Source organism: Macrobrachium nipponense, chromosome 34, assembly GCF_015104395.2.
Source record: "Macrobrachium nipponense isolate FS-2020 chromosome 34, ASM1510439v2, whole genome shotgun sequence".
Lineage (NCBI taxonomy): Eukaryota > Metazoa > Arthropoda > Malacostraca > Decapoda > Palaemonidae > Macrobrachium > Macrobrachium nipponense.
In genome coordinates this window covers 47,795,267-47,815,365 of record NC_061095.1, presented here as the reverse complement: position 1 = coordinate 47,815,365, position 20,099 = coordinate 47,795,267, and the positions used below count along the sequence as shown (strand labels likewise).

Here is a 20,099-nt window from a genome sequence, read left to right as displayed (position 1 = left end):
CGTCCAGAATGGAACGCCTGCCGAGACTGCCTGTACTACATTGCACTATTTTGTGCTGAAGTACAAATACAACCTACAAAATCATGAATGTGAAAAGCATAAAACAGAAGGTGTGAGAGATTTTAGTGCATGTTTGGCAGCGTTATGCCCTTGGTGTTCATGTAACCAGATGAGTTCATTTTGCAACAGTTTCATACCGAAAAAGAGCGAAGAGGATTGGAGGCTATATCTGACTAGGGGGCTTCTCTCACACACAGTAGAGCAAATTCCTCTTAGCAAAAATTGTGCCGTCAATTTGTCTATGTGTAGAAATGTTAGACTCGGTGAAGAGCGTTATGTGTGCATCTAAAATCTTCCATACTTTACAGTTGATGTTATCAAAGAAGACTACCAAGGCTTAGACACAGAATATGGAGGAGCCGTAGTCGGAAGTGCGATAGGCAGTGAAGACAATTACTCTGTCGTGACACAGGAATCATGCAACGATCCTGATTATGCACTCAAAAGGAAAGCTTACGTAAGTTCGGCCATGGTATTCATTTTTTTGTCATGCAATTTACATTTTGCAATTGTTGGAGATGTTTTAGCATAATAATTTATTCATTTTCATTATTGCTTGTAATATTTTATTTCAATACATATGTTATACAGGTGAAAATATTGGAGCAGCCTCAGGCCAAAGCTCTGCGATTTCGTTATATGTGCGAGGGTCGTTCGGCTGGGTCAATACCTGGAGTTCGAAGCACTGCAGATAATAAAACTTTCCCAGGCATACAGGTGGGTGAGCTTTTGTTTACTTTCACTGCTAAGGATTGTCATTATTATTGGTTGTGTTGGAAACTGGTCATTCTGAATGTGAGTTTTCTTATAAAATGGAATACTATCAACTGTGGGGTTTTTCTCAGTGGTTTTTTAAAAGTCCAGTAGTAATTAAATTTAACTTATTAATTTTTGTGTTCATCAGGTTTTACTCTCTATTCTTATTTGCTTTTGGTTGTTCACATTTTAAATAATGCATCACAGAAGATGCTCTTCCTTAAATCCCTTTAGCCACCTGATCAAGATTTCATTCATTTAAAAAGAAAACCACTTTGAAGTAATGTTAGCCAGTCTTTGAATCAGTCGCACTCCTCTGAATCATGGGTATGTAGTGAATAACCCATATGGCCCTGTCCCCAAATGTAGAGAATGGAGAGGAACTTTTAATGTGAAACATATCTTTAGCAGTTTTGCAGTTTTCGTCCAGCAACTTGCATTTTTATCCGAGATAGATCCTTGAAAAAAATTGTCTGAATATTCAGCATTTTCTATTTATCCAATCATTAGCCTAAATTTTGAGGAGTTGCAACATATTTGGATAAAATCTAATTTATTTATGAATGACAAATCCTTATGAAGTTAATGTTAACTCACTGTCAGGTTAAATTATTCATTAATAATGTAACTTAGAAGGTAATAAAAAAAACTAAATTAAAAGCGTTCTTGGAGTTCAATAAATGCTCTAGGTATTTTGTTAGATTTCGCTGGGTTTGTGTCTGTATTTATAACGTTTATGTTTGATTCACATTTTCTTTGTAGGTGGTAAAGATGATTTTACATATTGTCTTCCTGAGCTCTGTACATACAGTCCACCCCTGCTATCCGTGGATTCACGTTTTGGATTTCTCTGTGGACCTTATATACCCATTATTTGCATATTCACAGTATTTTTCTATGAGAGCTCTTCACTAATTACTTTTATTTTCATATCAATTTCATGGTTAAATGCACTTTTTGACATATTACTATTAAAAATACAAGGAATAAGCATTTTTAGCGAGTTTTTCTTGAGTTTGAACTAACAAAATAGGCATTATTAAGCATTTTTATAAGGGTTCTAAGTATTCACAGATTCTAGCTATTCGCCGGGGCTGGGGCGTGGCTGGTACGGGGGTCCACTGTATATACATATCCCCATACATAAGGAAGTCCTAGACATGTTAGCCTTGTAGTTGTATGTTTTATCTGATTGTATTTATTTGTAGCTGTTACGTACAACAGAAATGAATTTTCCAAACAGCATTCTAGTCCCTGTAGAAGTATCATAGATGAATTTGTTTGTTCTCTTACAGGTGGTTGGTTACAAGGGTCCTGCAGTAGTGGTAGTGTCATGTGTAACTGTTGACCCTCCCTACAGACCGCATCCCCATAACCTTGTTGGGAAAGAAGGGTGTAAAAAAGGAATATGTACAATGACGATCAACAGTGACACTATGCAGTGCATGTTCTCAAATTTGGGAATACAGTGCATTAAAAAGCGTGACGTGGAAGACGCTCTGAAACTCAGAGAAGAGATTCGTGTTGACCCATTTCAAAGTGAGTGCAGAAGGGGAAAGGCATAATTATCCTTGGTTGCATGTTGCAGTGTTTCAGAAATGTGGTTCATTCCCATTTCTGTGTAAAAGGTGGTTCTTGAGTAAAGTGAAAAAGGATTGTTTACTTATAAAAGTGGTGCTTTATAATAGACAGAAATATTTTTAGAGTAGAACTGCAATAATTGATTGAAAGATAAGTTTGGCAAATCCAGCTTTGTTTCATAGTAGCCTATCACCTGGTTTCTTTACTTGGACCTGTTTGGTTCAGAAGGCTGCCTGTCTGTGCAATGTTGTGCCATGCATTACATCATCAAAGGGTGGGAAGAAGCGTTGTTACAAAAGCGTTAAATGGGGTTGTTTTATTCCAGTGACATGTCGGAATTAGGCTCCCATTTGACTGCTGATCTTTTGTTTTCCCACAGCTGGATTCAGCCATCGAAACCAACCTCAGAGTATCGACCTAAATTCACTAAGACTGTGTTTCCAAGTGTTCCTCGAAGGCTCTGAGAAGGGGAAATTTACATTCCCCTTGAAGCCAGTGGTGTCTGATCCTATATATGACAAAAGTAAGTTTTTTAAATATATTGACTGAGGGTGTTTTAGCAGCAGTGAACCAGTTTTAGATTTTGTGCTTCATCTTGTTTCTTTACTCCTAAATAGTATCAGCAATATGCAGTGATCATACCAGATATATTATGAACTCATGTTATAATCATTATCTGATATATAGCATCTTTTGTACATTTATGCATAATGTCGAGGGTACTTACCATTGTTGTTATAAAAACGGACATACAGCAAGTTGCGTAATATATTTGGTTTATAGTCTAAAATGACTTTGATTATGGTGAAAACTGACACATCGAGTCATCATGATTTAAACATTACCTTCTGGAATCGAGCCACCAAACATCTGGAGGATAATGCAACATCCATCTTTTTCATTTTTTTTTTTTTCAAATTTATTTTATCAAGCTAAACTTGGGAAGCGATGTAAGGTCTTTGTAATATCATCCTTATTAAATATTAGATAATTAAAATTGCTTTGGTAACTCCTATCTGTGTATGAGTGGTTGACATGCATACATGGATAAATAGAAATAAATATCTGCAATTTATGATGTATATATTGGTAAAACTGGTCAGTCATAGGAGTGAACTCTCTGGTTAGTAATTTGTTAAGCTATTGAATGTTAAATCAGTAACAGTTCTTATTTATTCCATATCTCGTACTAAAATGACTCAGAAAAAGTGAATTTGTGTGTCCTTTGTATATTCCTCAACAAATTTTGGAATTCATTTGTGGAATATTTATTATTACAACCCTTTGGATCTTATAGGTGACATTCTTTGCAGTAAGAACCTCAAAGCACAGACATGTCCAGCAATGAGGTGTGTGCTAGTTCTTTCAATAAAATGCAATTCTTATCTTCTCTTTCATTTTCAGAAGCCGCCTGTGATCTCAACATATGCAAATTGAGTGACTGCACGAGTAGTGTTGCTGGCGGTAAAGAAATAATACTCTTATGTGAGAAAGTCACTAAAGGTATGTCAAGTTTTCACTTTGTCCTTGATAGCTCTTGAGCCAGGAATGGTAACTTTGCCCCCTTAATCCAGGCTTTTGTCTTCACAAGCCTCTGCTCCTCTCAACAACTCTTTTTCCACCAATGGCATAGTCCTCTCGTATTGTCTCTTACCAGAGACTTTCTTTTACGCACGAGACACAGTTGTCATGGAAGCATAAGCGTAATGCGTGGCTGTAGGACATTCATGTAGGCTGGAGATTATGTGAAAGCTAAAACCACAACCCTAAATTCTTTTTCAAATTCTCAGGGGGGCGATTGGCGGGGGCCGTTAAGGTATTTTACAACAAAATTATTGGGTCCCAGATTGTAGCTAAATCCTTCTAGGAGTAACTCCTGAAATATTAATTTGATCAGACCCAAAAGTTTGCAAATGTAAGTGCTCACACACAAGTATTTTGTCATAGGTATGTTGTGAATGGCCTTTGGATATGACAGTTCTCTCTTATTGTAACATTTTCCATTACAAAACTCGGTAATAAACATACCAATGGAAAACCTTCCACAGGACTGAGATAATTTTGAGCATTAGCAAAAATTTTTAAGTCTGGAAACAAAGATGATTTCACCCCTTTGCGGAAGGTTGAAACAAACAAATGTAAATGGCAACAGAAATGTCAGTTCATGTAGAGCTCACATTAAATATCATCTTATCCAGATGGTGCAAAGTCAGGTGTGGTTTTCATGAGAATTCCTTGTCATAAGGAGTCCCCATCCCCTAGTGGTAAATTTGGGTAAAAGTTTAGCATTTAAAAGCATTAAAACTAGGGACCTGAACTTTTATCAGTTCTGAAAGGTGCTTATTTCTGTAAGTGTGACGTGGTTTAGTGAGTGAAAAGTTTATCCTTGATCTAGGAAATTGTTTATTAGATTGATAAGTAATTGATGTTTAATGTATGATGTAAAGTCCTTCAGAATTCTTGTATTTTGTTAAATGAAACTGTACGCTAATTGTTTCTCAATTTCTTTCAACAGAAGACATCCAGGTACGCTTTTATGAAGTCAAAGACGGAAGGATAGAGTGGGAGGCATTTGGAGATTTTCAGGCTTCTGATGTACATAAACAGGTGGCCATATCCTTCAAAACCCCAAGATATAAGACACTGGAGGTTAGTTCAATGAGATTTCTTTCTTATCTGAAACCTGTTTATAAACTTCATTTTTAGTAGGTTTTCCTTCACCGTTTCAGACATGAAATTAGTTCCCTCGTCTCTTTTCTTGAGCACTTTCTACCGAGTCATTTTCATCATTTAAAATATTTTATTCCATGATTTTCAGGGCCATCTTGCTATTTTGTATTTACCAATTTTCTGATTCACCCATTCTCTTCATTTGTCCAAACTATCTCGGTCTTTTGAGAATTCAAACACTTCATCATTTAGAATAAAAGTTGTAAATTCCAAACCCATCATTCACATTATTCCCTCAGATTTGTATGAAAAGTTTTTATTATGTTAAAACTAGTTCATAAAGTGTCTAAGTTACTCAAATACATTTGAAACACAAAAATATGATTACTTCTTGCTGTGGTTCAAAATATATGTATTGGTGACTTGCACAGCCACCGTTGTGCTTGTGCTAAGGTCATTTCAACTGCACCACTTTCATGGGTTTTAACTTGAGTGTGGGTTACTTATTGCCTACCTTTGTTTTCAGTTGTCACAGTTTTTTTTAATTTTATTAAACAGCATTGTGGCAGATTTCTGTGTTCAGTGTTGATTTTTTTCATGGCTAAATTGCATGACTTGTTTCTTCTATGTCTTTATTATTGCAGTTGGAATGTTTTGTGTGTTTTCCGTTTCTTTAGAAAAGGCTCCCATGAACATATCTTTTCTTTAGTTCTATATCTGTCATGTAGCATTAAGATGATGCCTGCATTTTTAACATTTTATTTTTAAGTTTCTAGAAATGACTGGTGATTTGGTTAAACTACTTTAGATTGATATATAATGACTGTACCTGACTGTCCATTGCCTGTGCAACATATATTTGCTTAAGTGAAAATGCTGTACATTTTTAGCAAAATTTATCTGCCGGGGTTAGGGCTGTGTAGAACGAGGATTATGTGAGCGTTATTGAATGCAGTGTAATACAGAAAATGAGTCCTGTGTATCTTAAGCATATGATAAATTATATATAGGTTAGCTTTAATATAACTGCACAGCCTTATGAACATTATTATGGACCATTTGAAGCCAGAGTGGGATTTCAGATGAAAAGCACAGAACAAAAGGGAGTAAAAAGAACTCGTTTCATATTTAGCCCCATAAAGGGAAATGTTTGTATAAAGATGTTGTCATGTAATATTTAGGGATCAGTTTTAAAACAGGAAGAGATTAAGATAACTGTGTTAGGTTGGAGAAGCTGGAGAGTTACAAGTAGGAAGAGGTTAAAATGAGCAGATGAAGGTAGGAGGAAAGTACCAATAATAGGAAATAAACACCATTTGATCGTTGTAATTGGAGGTATTACTTACAATATCATGGGAATTTTTTTCTAAAACTAGTAGGTGTTAAGTGCTTTTTTTTTTCTTTAGTTAGCTATCTGTCTTTTGATTTTGCAAGTTGTGGCATTTACTTAACATTCATTTATATATTTTATGTAATTTCGATTTGTATGTATAATTGCGAAGACCATTTTTACTGTATTCTTTAAATAAATTGCTGTGTATTGATGATATTCTGATATTGTTTTTAGGTGGAAAATCCTGTGAAAGTTTATGTTCAACTATTACGACCAACGGACAAGAGCACCAGCGAACCACGGAACTTCCATTTCTTGCCTCTGGATTCAGGTAGGCCATTTACATCGTTTAAGAGGCTAAAGAACAATTATGGTTTGTTCCAACGTATTTTGGGTTTGGATTCCCCAGCCTCAATAGCTGCTTCCGGTGAGGACACCCTACGTCGAAAACTACCATCTCAGTCTCCAAGATCGCCAGAAGTTATTGATGTCCTAGCAGAAGACGCCAAGCCCAAGCCACCGACAGATCTGAAGCTGCCTGGATTTCCAGCAACAGCTCTGCAGGCCCCGGTTCGTCCACCCTCAGCTACCTCGCCTCCCCTTCTCTCTCAAGCGAAGCCCGGCTCCCCCCCCACTGCTGCCAGTTCTGCCATTCTTGCAAGGCAGAGTTCATCTCCTCCTCTGTTGATGTCGCCAGACCAGAGTGTTGATGATATTCGGCAGAGGTTGACAGCTACATTAGAAAGACGGAAAACAGGGGCAACTTCTCCCAGGGCCTCGGCAGGGCCACCTCGTCCATCTCCGTTCTGGTCGGATGACACGAGCGTTTACTCTGACACAGACATGCTGGATGATGTTCTCTCTCAGGGTAGTGTCAATGATTTGCTCTCTGCGGTTGGCGAAGGCTTTACCGTATACGAAGACATAACAGAACCCCTAGATTCTTCGAACAACAATGGTTTACAGCCAGATGCTGTGTATGGAGATGCATCATATGCATCATGTTATTCAAACTTGGAATTTGTAATGGGTCAGGCTCGTGCGGCGTCTGCTGGAGGCTCTACGGCTTCTCTCATTAGTGCAAGTGATAGTCCAGCAAAATTGGAGGTGGTACCTGCCTTACCGCCAAAGAAAAACCCACGAGGGTCTGTCGTTCAGCCTGAAGATGATTTTGGTATTTATGGCACACCCTCCGGACAGCCCATTCATGCAAACAAAGCTGCATTACTGTTAGAACGAGGCTTTACAGCAGCAGCAAGCACTAATCAGAACCCAACAAATAATCAAAGTGTTGATAATATTCTTTACTATGACCCTGGTGGGCAGGTTCCTCAGGGAGGGGCATCAGAGTGCGGTGATCTTGAAGATATGTGGGACGAAGTTTCGAACCAGACTCGTGAATGCACTGACGAACAGTTGCCGCGTACCGTCCTAGATCTGTTTGTTTAATATCAAATCTACAGTGCATATAATGTATGCATGCTCTGGGAAGGCTCTTCATACATACAAATGCATAATGATTTCAGGTTTTCAAACGGGCCACTTGATGTTTATATAATGAAACAACTAGGAGTGATAAACCGTCAGAGCTTACATTAACTAAAGTGGGGGTTTTCAGTCATGTAAGGAATTAAATTTTTTATTGCAGTTTTTAGTTGAGAGGAATATTGTGTTTTTAATGGTTCACTTTGTCTTCCTTTTTGGTACTGACTTTGTTTTCAACACCAAGTATGTAGCAAATACGAAGTCATTTACCATTGATGCTTACTTATGTGCAGTTGATAACTGGAAATCACTTCAAACAGTGGAAGCAAATATTGTATGTTCCTATGAATTAATGCCATCCCCTTTACCATTTCTCTGTATTTTTCCTTACATATATTTCACAGACTAAGGATTCCCATATGTATATCAGAGTACTGTATTTTTACTGACGATAAAGTAAGCGGAAATTTGGCAGTATTTTTGCACTGTAGATGTTTTCTTTGGTAAGTTGACACAACAACTTTTGGTGTTACGTTAAAACATAGCAATATTAGTATGTACGCTTTTTGACCATTGCAAGATGTTTTTACAATTGATTGGGTAGAAGAGAAAACTTTAAACCAGCTCCACCATCCTCGAGGGTTGCATCTTGATTTTGCTAATGAAGGCAAGGAGTCACTGAAACAGCTCAGGTTTGTTTTCCTTTTGTCTGTGTATTTCTTGTCTTGTGTCATGGAAGAGTTTCATTTCTAGAATATGTGAAGCTCTCGCTCTCTCTCTCTCTCTCTCTCTCTCTCTCTCTCTCTCTCTCTCTCTCTCTCTCTCTCTCTCTCTCTCTCTCTCTCTCTCTCTCTCTCTCATTTTCTTCGTTTTACTTGTGGATTACAGTATAACCTCTCGTATAGGTGGATAGGAGATCTTGCCAGCTTTGAAAGTCATCAGATTTTTTTCTTCACTATACTGACACGTTTTTGATAATTGTAAACTTTTCTTCAGTATCTGTAAGGCCCAATATTTCAGGTTTATTTATGGTTCAAAGCTTTAAATTGTCTATCTGTGATTATGGTTCCTTGTTTCAAGCTATGATTATTTAATGTTCAAGTCCTGCAATTTGGTTTAATGGCTTCATGTCTTCCTCAGTCCAGTTAAAGGGGACTTCAGTCATATTAGTTCACCCTGTTTTTTGTCACAAACTTAAGAAGTATCAGTACTGTTGGTTTCCCAAAACAAGTAATACGCAATACTGTACCTTTTCCAATTTTTTGGTAGAAGCTTTCCTGTGGAGATGTATTGCAATATTCCCTGCAGGAATTTGAAGCCATCCGACAAATCCTGTAGATTTGGAAGTTCCTGTCTCTTGATTTATACACACAGCAAGGAAGTAGTGTTGCACCTCAATACATATTGAGTTATGCAACTTGATAATAAGCTATTACTTGGGGACAGTTGTGACAGTTTCAAGTTAATTTTTGTCCATTTTGGGATATGAGCTGCATATTATAAACACATAGTGGTAAAAAAAACAAAATAGGTGGTAAAGGCTTTTTTTTTATATTATGTACTTTGAAAAGTAGTTTGAAGAAAGTTTACAGTTTTTGAACCTGTAGGATATTTAGACATGGAAGCCAATTATTTTCCACCAGAGGTCTAGTTTTGAAAATTATATGATTTTCTTTATGTATATTTGTTTTACATTTTTTGTAAATGGTTAGATGTTAGTCTTAATCATAAAGCAATTTAAGTTTGCATTGCATTTACAGCCATAGTTAATATCTAAAGGTCAAAGTAATTCAAGTCGTCAAAAGTATTCAAACTGTTTTTAAGCTGAAAATACTCGTCCTTAAAGGGCTCCGTTAAATGTTTGTAGCAATCCCCTTTACTTCTATAATGTCAAGCAAGATGAAACCCTCATGGATATGAAGTTTGGGGTTCACTTCAAGATGTTTATAGTTGGAAATAACTGCATCCAACTGCAAAGTAACTTAAGGTGAATAATTCGAACAAAACTCAATCATTGCAAGGGCCCCCTTGTATGTTTTAACACGGCACTGTACTATTTAAACCAATTATCAAATGCTGAAACAATTGAGTCCAGTATTGTAATGTTATCTTCATAAAGCTTGCATGACAGTGCTTTCGGAAACATGGACAAAACCTGTTGACCCTTGTAAATAAAAGTACAGTACAGTATAGCGACATTTCCCTGATCAATGCAAAGGGGTTTCTAGATTCATTGATAGTTTCTGTGCCTTGAAAATTTTATGTTATGCTTAGTGTGTAGGAAACTTATTTTTTTTTTTTTTTTTTTAGTTAGATTAATTGATGTAGGTGTGCCTCTTGAATGTACATTCAGGTTAAATGTACAAATTAATTATTTTGTAGCTACTATTTGGAATTTTATAACCATACGAGGTAGTTTTAACAAGCCTTACAGGTTCATACTTGTGGAGGTTGATGGTATTTATCTCAACTTGAGTAGTTTTATTCTCTACAGTTAAAAAGCTGTGTCAGTTTGTCATAAAGGTGTAGGGAATGAATTTTCTGGGATGCATTTTGTGAATATTTATAGACCAAGGAAATTTTTTCAAAAAAAATGTATACTCGGCTTCATCACAAAAAATTAAAATACGTATAGCAATGATGCTCAATTTATCAATGTTTCAGGTTTTGCTTATTGATATTTCATTAGCTTTAAAGTCCATATACCTGTTGGTGGCTCTGGTTTTTTCTGCATTTGTTTTGCCATTGCTGAAAAGAGATTGGTATTCCTGTCATATTTTTATCTGGTGAGAGCAAAAGCAACATCCTGTGTTTTTTATCAGTTGAACTTTTGTCTGTACTCAACAAGAATCAGTAGATTCTTTGTTACTTTCAAAATTGATACATTAAGCAGTTTGTTTGTATTTTGAAGTTGTAGTTAAATCTGATTTTCATATAGTATGCTCATTTTAATACTGGCAGCCAGCCATACGGGAAACTTTTAAATTAATGTAGGAGAGGGTTTGAAGATAAATTAGATATTGGTTGGAGTATTGCCTTAATTAAATGTTTTATGCTCTTATCACAATTTTATCATCACAATTTTTATGAAATAATCAGCACCAAAGAAGTCTTAATCATACTCAGCTGTGCAGTGGTATGGTTAAACTATCTGAGAACAGTAGAGGTCTTGAATGCAGAATAGGTTAGTGAATATTGAAAGTGTAAAGGATCCATAACTTCTTTAAGGAAACCTACACATATATAAACTATATATATACTAATGTTTGAGATAAGACAGTTACTTTTGTATGTATTGGTATCATACAAACCTTTCACTTCCCCCATGAGGACCTGTTACGCATAACTTGCTCTGAACAACACACAGGCTGAACTAGAGCTTCTTATTATTCCTTCATCTTCTATCGGCTCATTTTTTGTCTGTCTTCTACATGTCATTTGTTTGTTCTGCTGTCCAATATCTAGCGTGCTCTTACTCTTTTGAGTTTTGCCCTCATTCCAAGAAAAAGTGTCGTGGATGACTCCCATATGAGTCTGTAAACCTAACTTTCAACCACTGAACACAAGGGGAATGATAAATAGTAAAATTATTGTACAGTAATGTGCTCTTTAGAAGTTATAAAATTATAGTACAAGAAGGGGGAGCGTCGTGCATTTTATCTGGCCTTGCAAGACCATGCTGTGTGAGTAGAGTTGGGATTGTCATAAGAGAATGTACTTTGAAGGGTAGACTTCTGAAGTAAAGCCTAAAGGATCTGATAGACATCTATTGGTAATGAATATTCTTTCTGATGAATGGGAATTATGGTATAACTATACTTGAAGTAGAGATATTTTTAGTCATTGGTTCAGTGCTATTCAGTTCATTTGGCCCTCGCCATAAGTTTGGTGCTATAATTGTTAAGTAAGTAATATATTTTATTTAATCATTGTCACAGTGCTGTATGAATTTTTCTAGTCATGACAAGTGCTCAGGTTAACAGTATCTTATACAGTATGTACATAATTCTGAATGAAAGCTTAGAACTTGTGTAGTGGATCCTAGTGGAAGAAATGACCTCCAGAGTTGGAGGGAATGCATTATGGATTTCAGTTGGGCCTCTGGACCTGTGCTGTCTATGTAAGCCATAGGTTGTGTTGTTGTGACTTTGTTGATAGGATTGGTTTTTAAAGCAGAAAATAGTTTAATGTTAACTCTTAATATTATTGATTCTGATACACTTTATTTACTGACATTTCAGTACCTAGTCATGTATAAATCCTGTTTTTCTCTTCTGGAATAGGAAGCGTAAAGCATACTATTTTTGTTTGCAATGATAGTGTCTATATATGCATTTTGTTGGACCATGTAAATAAGACTTTTAACAGAACTTGCTTATAGATTTTGAAGGGATGTACTCTATTCCCACTTGTACTAACTGTTGAATGTCGTGACTGGTGGCGAAGAAATCTTTGTACATTTGCTTCTTTTTATACATAAGGTTGTTGAAAATTTTATCAATTTCTGACAAGAATTTTGGATGAAAGTGGAAGTAGAGAAAAATTGCTGTATAAAACAAGGGAGTTGACTCCAATATTATATCTTAGATGTGGTGGTGTGTTGTTCACATCAAACAGAGAAAGACCACTGTAAAGTAATGGGTCACAGCAGAAAGAAAGAAAAAAAGATTTCTGTTAACGAACACAACTTTAAAGATACAGTGTACTGAAGAAGATGAAAGCAGTCTTCATGCATTATACTTTAGTAAATGTGTTTGATAAATATTATATTTATTTCATGTTCTCTCTGCTTGACTCTTGTCTTTGTAAGGTGAAATTGGGTAAATTGGAAATTCAGTGATGTGTAATAATTGCTTTCGGAAAGAAGGGGGTGTTTGTAATTAGGATCAGAGTAAGTGGCATTTCTTGTGTAAATCACTTGACTGAAATTTGTGATAATCAGGATAATAATGAGAATAGTTGTTATGAAGATATGTTATGATAGATTTAAAATCTCCACACAGTGTTTTGTTTCAATCTCACTCTCTGTAAAGTAACTTTGTTAACATATGATGTTTAATGCTAAATCATATTTGATTTCTGTGTCTTAGAAATAAGCTTTTTCAACTGAATGTGTATTGACTTATTACAGAATAAAATATTAAAATTTGTCAAGGATTATTGGCTGGTACTTTCAAGAAGTTTGTGCATGCCTTGTTTGTTTAGTTAATGATTTTTCTGTTAAAGTTTTAGTCCAGTAGAGTTGTTTTACAATTTTGTTACCACCTCATATTGAGTTCCTAGAAACCAAGTAGTTATGCATGATTTTTATTTTTGCATTTACAAACACGACTGGTCTCCCACTTAGTTGTTTGTTGTTTTTATTAAGAATTATAGCCTGCAATTTTGCTTTACCTTTATTTTATGCATGGTTCTTCTCGGTTTTGTTTTAGATCCTTTGTATGTGAAACGAAAAGTGGCTAAGCTGGGAAACAGCAACAATGCGGACAAATTGGTGAAGTTTGTCGCTGAGAATGTTGGTCCTGGAGGTGAGTAGACAATGAATTTTGATTTTTAGATCTCCCTTTTTCATTCATTTTTAGCAAATACTTTTTCTTTAATATTAACAGCGCCATAACTGATGTTACATTAAGTTATGGCGCTGTAAACTTAATGCCTATTGTTGCCGTTAGCGCCGTCAGCAGCGCTATGCTGCCATAACGTGATGCAAGATCAAGTTACAGTGCTTGAAAATGCCGTTAACAGCGTTGAAAAAGTTTTGTAAGATCAAATCCGCTGTAAGTTAGTGTCACATAAGTTGGTGACACGTATTTGCTTACGGCAATGCACTGTATTTGTTTTTGCAAACTAATGTAGGTACTTTATTTTATAACTGTGTGCAGTTTAAACTTATATTAGCTTTTTTTATGAATTTATACTCATGATTGGAGTCACCCTCTTATATTTATGTGAAGACATTTTAGCTTTTTTTATCTTAAGTTGAAGAGGTTGCTTCCACAGACACCACCCTACTCACAAACAAGTTACATACCGGACGGCCGTTTTTATATTGAATTTTATGTAAGTTGGTTACTGTACTCCTCATGCCTATTCAAGTACACTATGATTTAGTAATATCAATACAGTGCTGTATGTTTGGTGGAGGTTGATGCCTTTGATAGATGGTAGCGGAGAAGGCGCATCAGGCTAAGCGACTCTTAATGTAGGGGTAACAGTGGGAAAGAAGACATTACTGTATATTTTTTCATCCTAGAACACAATAAACTATACATACAGTATTGTATGTACTCTGCATACAGTACTTTGCGTAAAGGATAGGCGCACAAAACAAAATTTGAACTTATGGGTGGCAAAGGGAGTACTTTGAACACAATTTAAATTTGTAATCCACTTTGTTTGTGTCTAAATGTTTGTAGTTGAATGTTTGTGAGTAGGATGGTGTCTACTTTATGCATGTTTTGTGTTGCATGTTTTAGTTTTTAAATTTACACATTTTAATGGTGGTTACTATAATACAGAAAAGGGCACACCCCCACTACCCACAAATACCCAGAAATCAACAGGGAATATAAAAAAGCTGTTTCGTGTATTTAATGTTAATGAAATATATAGCTACAATGTGGCACAAGAGAAGAAACTGAAATAAAAAACATGCAACTAAAGACTAGAAGAAAACTCTGTTGAATAATAATTGCATTGCAATTTACAAGAGAAAAACAAAGCACCTTAGGTATAGCAACAAACATGAGCTACCAGTGAAGCTGGAAATCAGACAAGGAGGACACTTGTTTACAATAAAAATATCATACACGAAAGCAGGCTTGTATGTATGAAACATGTTGATAAGAAACAGTTTATAAGAAATTTGAGTCATTGTCGAATTGTGAGAATTCAGTAGCTTCATCATGAATGGATAGACATTAGCGTACCAGATGTCTCTACCAGACGTCTCGACTTTTATAGACTGGTAATATTTTTCCACCCTTTTTTGGGGGAGAACAAGGTGCCATATATTTGCCATCAAATGTGGTGCATACCAAAAGGTTTTAGAGCGCCTCAGCGGCGTGGTTGGTATGGTATTAGCGTCCCACCTCGGTGGTCACGGGTTCGATTCTCGGCCATTTCATTGAGGAGTGAGAGATGTGTATTTCTGGTGATAGAAGTTCACTCTCGACGTGGTTCGGAAGTCACGTAAAGCCGTTGGTCCCGTTGCTGAATAATCACTGGTTCCATGCAAGGTAAAAGCATCTTACAAACAAAAAACAAACAAAAGGTTTTAGCAAGAATCTTAAGAAATGTTGGAATATAGTGTTCATTGCGTCAAACATAATGGAAAATAACACTAGATTCCTGACACTGTACTAGTTCTATTTTGAGAAAACATGTGATTTTTGGATAGTCACAGTATTTCATGACACCCTAGAATTGGAACATTATCAGTCACAGAATTAAGGCAATTGTATTTTCAAGAGTAAAAATAATTTTTATTTTTTCGGGGCGGGGTTTGGGGGCGATTGGTGTGTGTGTTTTAAAAGCCACATAGCTAAAAGTCAGAAAAATAAATGCTACAACAACAGACACAGACTTTATACCTGAAAAAATTATATCATTTTGAATGTACACTTGTTCCAATGAGTCAAACCTAAAGGGCGGTCATTGTGCTGGTTGAATGTTCCCAGAACAGAATGTTTGTGTGTGGGAAAAAATAGATAGAATAATTGTGAGGAGCTTTGGAATACCTTTGGAAAACAATGATGAGAGTAAACCAATTAACCCTTTTGAGATCCCAGGGGAGTGTCTTCCCAGAACATAACCTGTTGGCAAATTCAAATTGCTTGGCCCGATGCGCCAATATTTGTTTTTTTGTTATGACTTTGCCCCCATTTGATGCGGTTGTCCATTTTTAAAACTGAGTATGTGCTATTTATTGTATTATGTGCAAAGGCAGAAAGAAGCAAATAAATTCAAATCGATTAATTTAAGTTTTCCAAAAATTTTCCACAGATGTCATCATTAGAATGTAAAATTTTGGAACATCTTTTAATGGAAAAAATAAACAGTTTAGACATAAATCCAAGTTTATAACCAGTGCCTTACAAGTTTCACTTTAGGTAACTTGAAATCAAAATGCCTTTTGTTCCGGTGGGGATACAAACCATCCGACCATTTCAGAAAACGTGGGCTACCGACATTGTGGGGAAGATGGAAAGCTGGCGGGGAAATCACTCAACACTTACTAGGGTCGCTTTTTTGTTTTTTTTCTTTTTTTTTTTTTTTTTTTTTTTTTTTTTCCCGCGGCCCAACCATTGAGAGGCAGATTGTATCAAAAACACTATTACTATGGGACAGGGTTTTTTGGTTTTTAATTTGGAGGAGTAGCCCAATACTTTTTTGCTTCAAAATTTCTGTGCTTTCGTACAGGATAAGGCTGTCTTTGTATTTCAGGCCCAGTTCTTGGCTGCTTTTTATTGTATGTGTACCATGTATGCCACCTGCTGTCTTCCTGCTTATGTCTGTCACTACTTAACCTTAGGTGGCATTTTCCTAGGAGGCTTGCCACTTCTATACCAAAGCTCTGTTGGTTTCCAACAGAATCCCTGTTATGTTCAGTTGTTGGTTACATAACCCCTTCTGTGCACAAGATTGCCTCCATGTATTCAGTCTTTTCCATGGACTCAACTGTGTCTACGTACGTACTTGAGTGTTGTGCATACTTGGATATGGACTCTTTGTTCCTATAGCGTATGATTCATCAGCGTTTTCCTTTGCTCGCACAGACCCTTGTTTAGAAGATATCATGCGGCACTTAGACTAGTCTTTGTTATTCGTAAGTTATCACCTGGATGTGATTACCCCTCCACCTAAAAGTATCCTAAAGCGCAGTTGGAGAAGTCATCCTCTCCCAATCCAGTAAGTATGGTTGAGCAGTGCAGAACATTTGTTTAATGGCATTAGGTCCTTGGTTGATTTAGACCAGCAAAAGGTTCATAAAACTCTGATTCTCTGTAACCTGATATTAACATAAATTTTACAGTACGCAACTTAATCTAATCTTATCCTCTAATACCTAACTAAGCCTAACATAATATTACCCCGACCACCTATGAATCTAAACTTAATTCCTTAGTCCTAATATTGCAATGATACTGCATAAACTTTTGCTTTTCCTTTTGTCAGCATCTCCTACATAGACCTCCCACTATGCAGCTGTCTGCTTGCTCAAGTACTCAATTTCTTGAAGTTGATCCTCGATGACAGCCTGTTGTTGCTTAAGGTACGGACTCCTTGTTCCCAATTGGCTCCAGCAAAGGCCTTCCCCAACAATCAGCAAAACCACAATCGCCTGTAGGCCATCAGCCAGCCAGCATACTAGTACCACTGTGCTGTTGGGCTCAGAAAAAAAAAAAAAAAGACCACAACCAACTGGCAAGAGCACAGGTGAAGGGGGGGCCTCAGCTCTCACTCACTCCCATCTGCCAAACTGCAGTGAAAAAAGAAAAGACCAACATCAGTTAAATAACCCCATCACACAGAAGCTGAACATAAACATAAAAACAATGATAAAAGACAAATCCTGAACAGTTTCAAAATTTGCTTAACATAATCAACCTAATAACAGCAAAGAAAACGAAAAAACATGAAGAAGGGACAAAAAATTCAAACATTCAGTTCCACATTCACACGAATACCCAACCCAAAATTTTCATATCTACCCACACCACCCCTGGACTAAAATAAAGGGAAATCGTCACAATCTTTTTTATTTTTCCTTTTAAAACCTTTTAAACCCCTTTTTTTCTAACTATCCCACTTTACAACCCGGGAACGGACCTTGTCCTCGGGGTCCATGGTTCTTCACGTTACCACTACCTCTTGCTCACTGATTTCTACTCCAACCACATTGGATTTACCTAGCCTTGGTTCCAAACTACTTGCACCAAGTTCATTTAAACTCTGGAGACTTATGTCACATCGGCTTCTACTTCTCCAACACCTGACGTGGCTGCTATCATCACTTCCATACTCTCATTTATTTCTGCTACACTTTTCCACAAGCTATCCAAAACTTTTCCATTAACACTTTCCTTTACTTCTAAATCCTCCTCACTCACACTCACTCCCACATTCACTCTTTCAACACTATCAGTCAAAGGGAACTCGCACACACTGTACATACCGTCTTCCCCATAACTTGGCATTGCTTCCAATTCACCCAACTCTTGCATATCCTCGTACACATTCCTTGTACTCACCAAGTTTATTCCTCCCACATCTCACTCAAGTCAATACGTACACCCTCATTCCTCACTAATGCCCAACAATATTGGAAAGGTATTTTCACTTCTCACACCTACTGGCTTCTCAAACCCCTCAAAACCAAACAGCCCATCTCATATACTCTCTGCAAACAACTCTGTAATTCTTCACTTTCCTTTTCCTCCCTTAATAACTTACTAATGGGATGCTCTAATATGTATTTTGGTGGTTCTCTCCATCGTCTAAACTGATTATGATGTCCTTGTATTACCCTTACATTTCCTTCTTCATTCCTGTCTTCTAGCACATGACTCAATCCATTGGACCAAACTGTTTCCACAAAATATGGACCTTCATACTTCTCATGTATCTTACTCATTATCAATCTTCCCTTTTCAGCCACTTCCATCAACACCTTATCACCTACTCTGAAACTCTCAAACCTTTCATTCATTTGTCTCCACACATCTTGCTCATCCTCATTCACATCTAACCTCGCTCTCACATACGCCTCAGTGGCGTGGTTGGTATGGTATTAGTGTCCCACCTCGGTGGTTGCGGGTTCGATTCTCGGCCATTCCATTGAGGAGTGAGAGATGTGTATTTCTGGTAATAGAAGTTCACTCTCGACGTGGTTCGGAAGTCACGTAAAGCCGTTGGTCCCGTTGCTGAATAACCACTGGTTCCATGCAACGTAAAAACACATACAAACAAACACATACCTCTCATAATTCATCACATATAATCAGTTGGAACTATGCCTGTGCTTTTATGTAATGCCCCATTATACCACTCTTCCTAACAACAAATCCCATTCATTCTCTCTATCGGTCAACATTTGTAACATTCACTCAGAGTCCTTTTGGTTTGTTCCGCCGATCCATTCGCGCTCGGCATATATGGAGTTGTTACTATATGTTTGATACCCCAATCACCCAACCTTCTCTCAAAAGGTCTACCAACAAACTCTGGCCCATTATCACTCAACATTCTTACTGGCTTCCTCACACATGCAGGCAACAAGACCATACATACTGACTACTCTTGTAACATTCTCACTAGTCTTATTCTTCACAGCTGCACAACTTACAAACTTAATTTTATGACCTACCATAACTACTGCTCTTACATTTCCTCTTGCAGTTCCCAGCAAAGCTACACAATCAATTGCCACCAACTCAAACAGTTTTTTCATACTCAACTTTAAAACAGGTGGGCTAGCATACACTCTGATACTTTCCTTTCTGACATTCTTCGCACGTAACTGCCACGTCCATACAAATTTTCCTCAAATATAGAGAAAACAGACTCTCTTCTATACACTTAATTAAACTTCCCCATATGACTATATTTCTCATGGACTAACATGCACATCCCCACTGCTCCACTCATCGAGAACACTAGAACATACTGTACATCAACTCTCCCATCTCTTAAAAATACACCACACCTTCAAACAACATAACCTCTCGGTAAACTGCATCCATTTACTAAGGCCATCTTTTCCCAGGTACTCCCTCTCCAATACACCTTCTCAACTTACCACAAAATCATTCAATCCCCCCTATCGTTAGCAATTCATTTTCACTTATCCAACTCCACTATATCCTCCTCCTCACTCAGACTTCTACTAATCACTCCCACAAACCTGGCCGTGCTTACTGCCTCACTTTGAATTCTCCCTACTACAACCTCATCTTTCAATAGAAGTCTTTTCCCAACTTCCGCTACTAATCCATTCTTCTTCAAAAAATCCATCCCAAACAGAAAACAACACGGCATTTGCTCATCTCTCAGTACCACAAAACATGCTACCACCTCAATCTCTCCCAACTTTACCTCCAACCTCACTTCTTCCCATCCAACTGACTTTCATGCTACACTGACACACTCACCGCTCTCCTTTTAGCGTTTCAATTCACTTTCTCAACATCTCTAATCACACCAGCGTTCACCA

At 37.0% G+C, this 20,099-nt stretch overlaps 1 protein-coding gene across 4 annotated transcripts in view; it reads left to right on the top strand.

The window, feature by feature from the left end:
• Nucleotides 1–20,099, top strand: part of LOC135208028 (proto-oncogene c-Rel-like) — a 68,296-nt gene that overhangs the window by 7,884 nt on the left and 40,313 nt on the right. For all 4 annotated transcript variants that reach the window (XR_010313103.1, XM_064240141.1, XM_064240143.1 and 1 more), the window contains exons 3-10: nt 369–517; nt 652–777; nt 2,112–2,355; nt 2,777–2,920; nt 3,802–3,900; nt 4,913–5,046; nt 6,635–6,731; nt 13,318–13,413. Coding sequence is in view for 3 of the 4 variants with exons in the window: in XM_064240141.1 (XP_064096211.1) it covers nt 369–517; nt 652–777; nt 2,112–2,355; nt 2,777–2,920; nt 3,802–3,900; nt 4,913–5,046; nt 6,635–6,731; nt 13,318–13,413 (1,089 nt within the window). In the remaining variant the exon portion in view is untranslated. The remainder of the gene's footprint in view (nt 1–368; nt 518–651; nt 778–2,111; nt 2,356–2,776; nt 2,921–3,801; nt 3,901–4,912; nt 5,047–6,634; nt 6,732–13,317; nt 13,414–20,099) is intronic.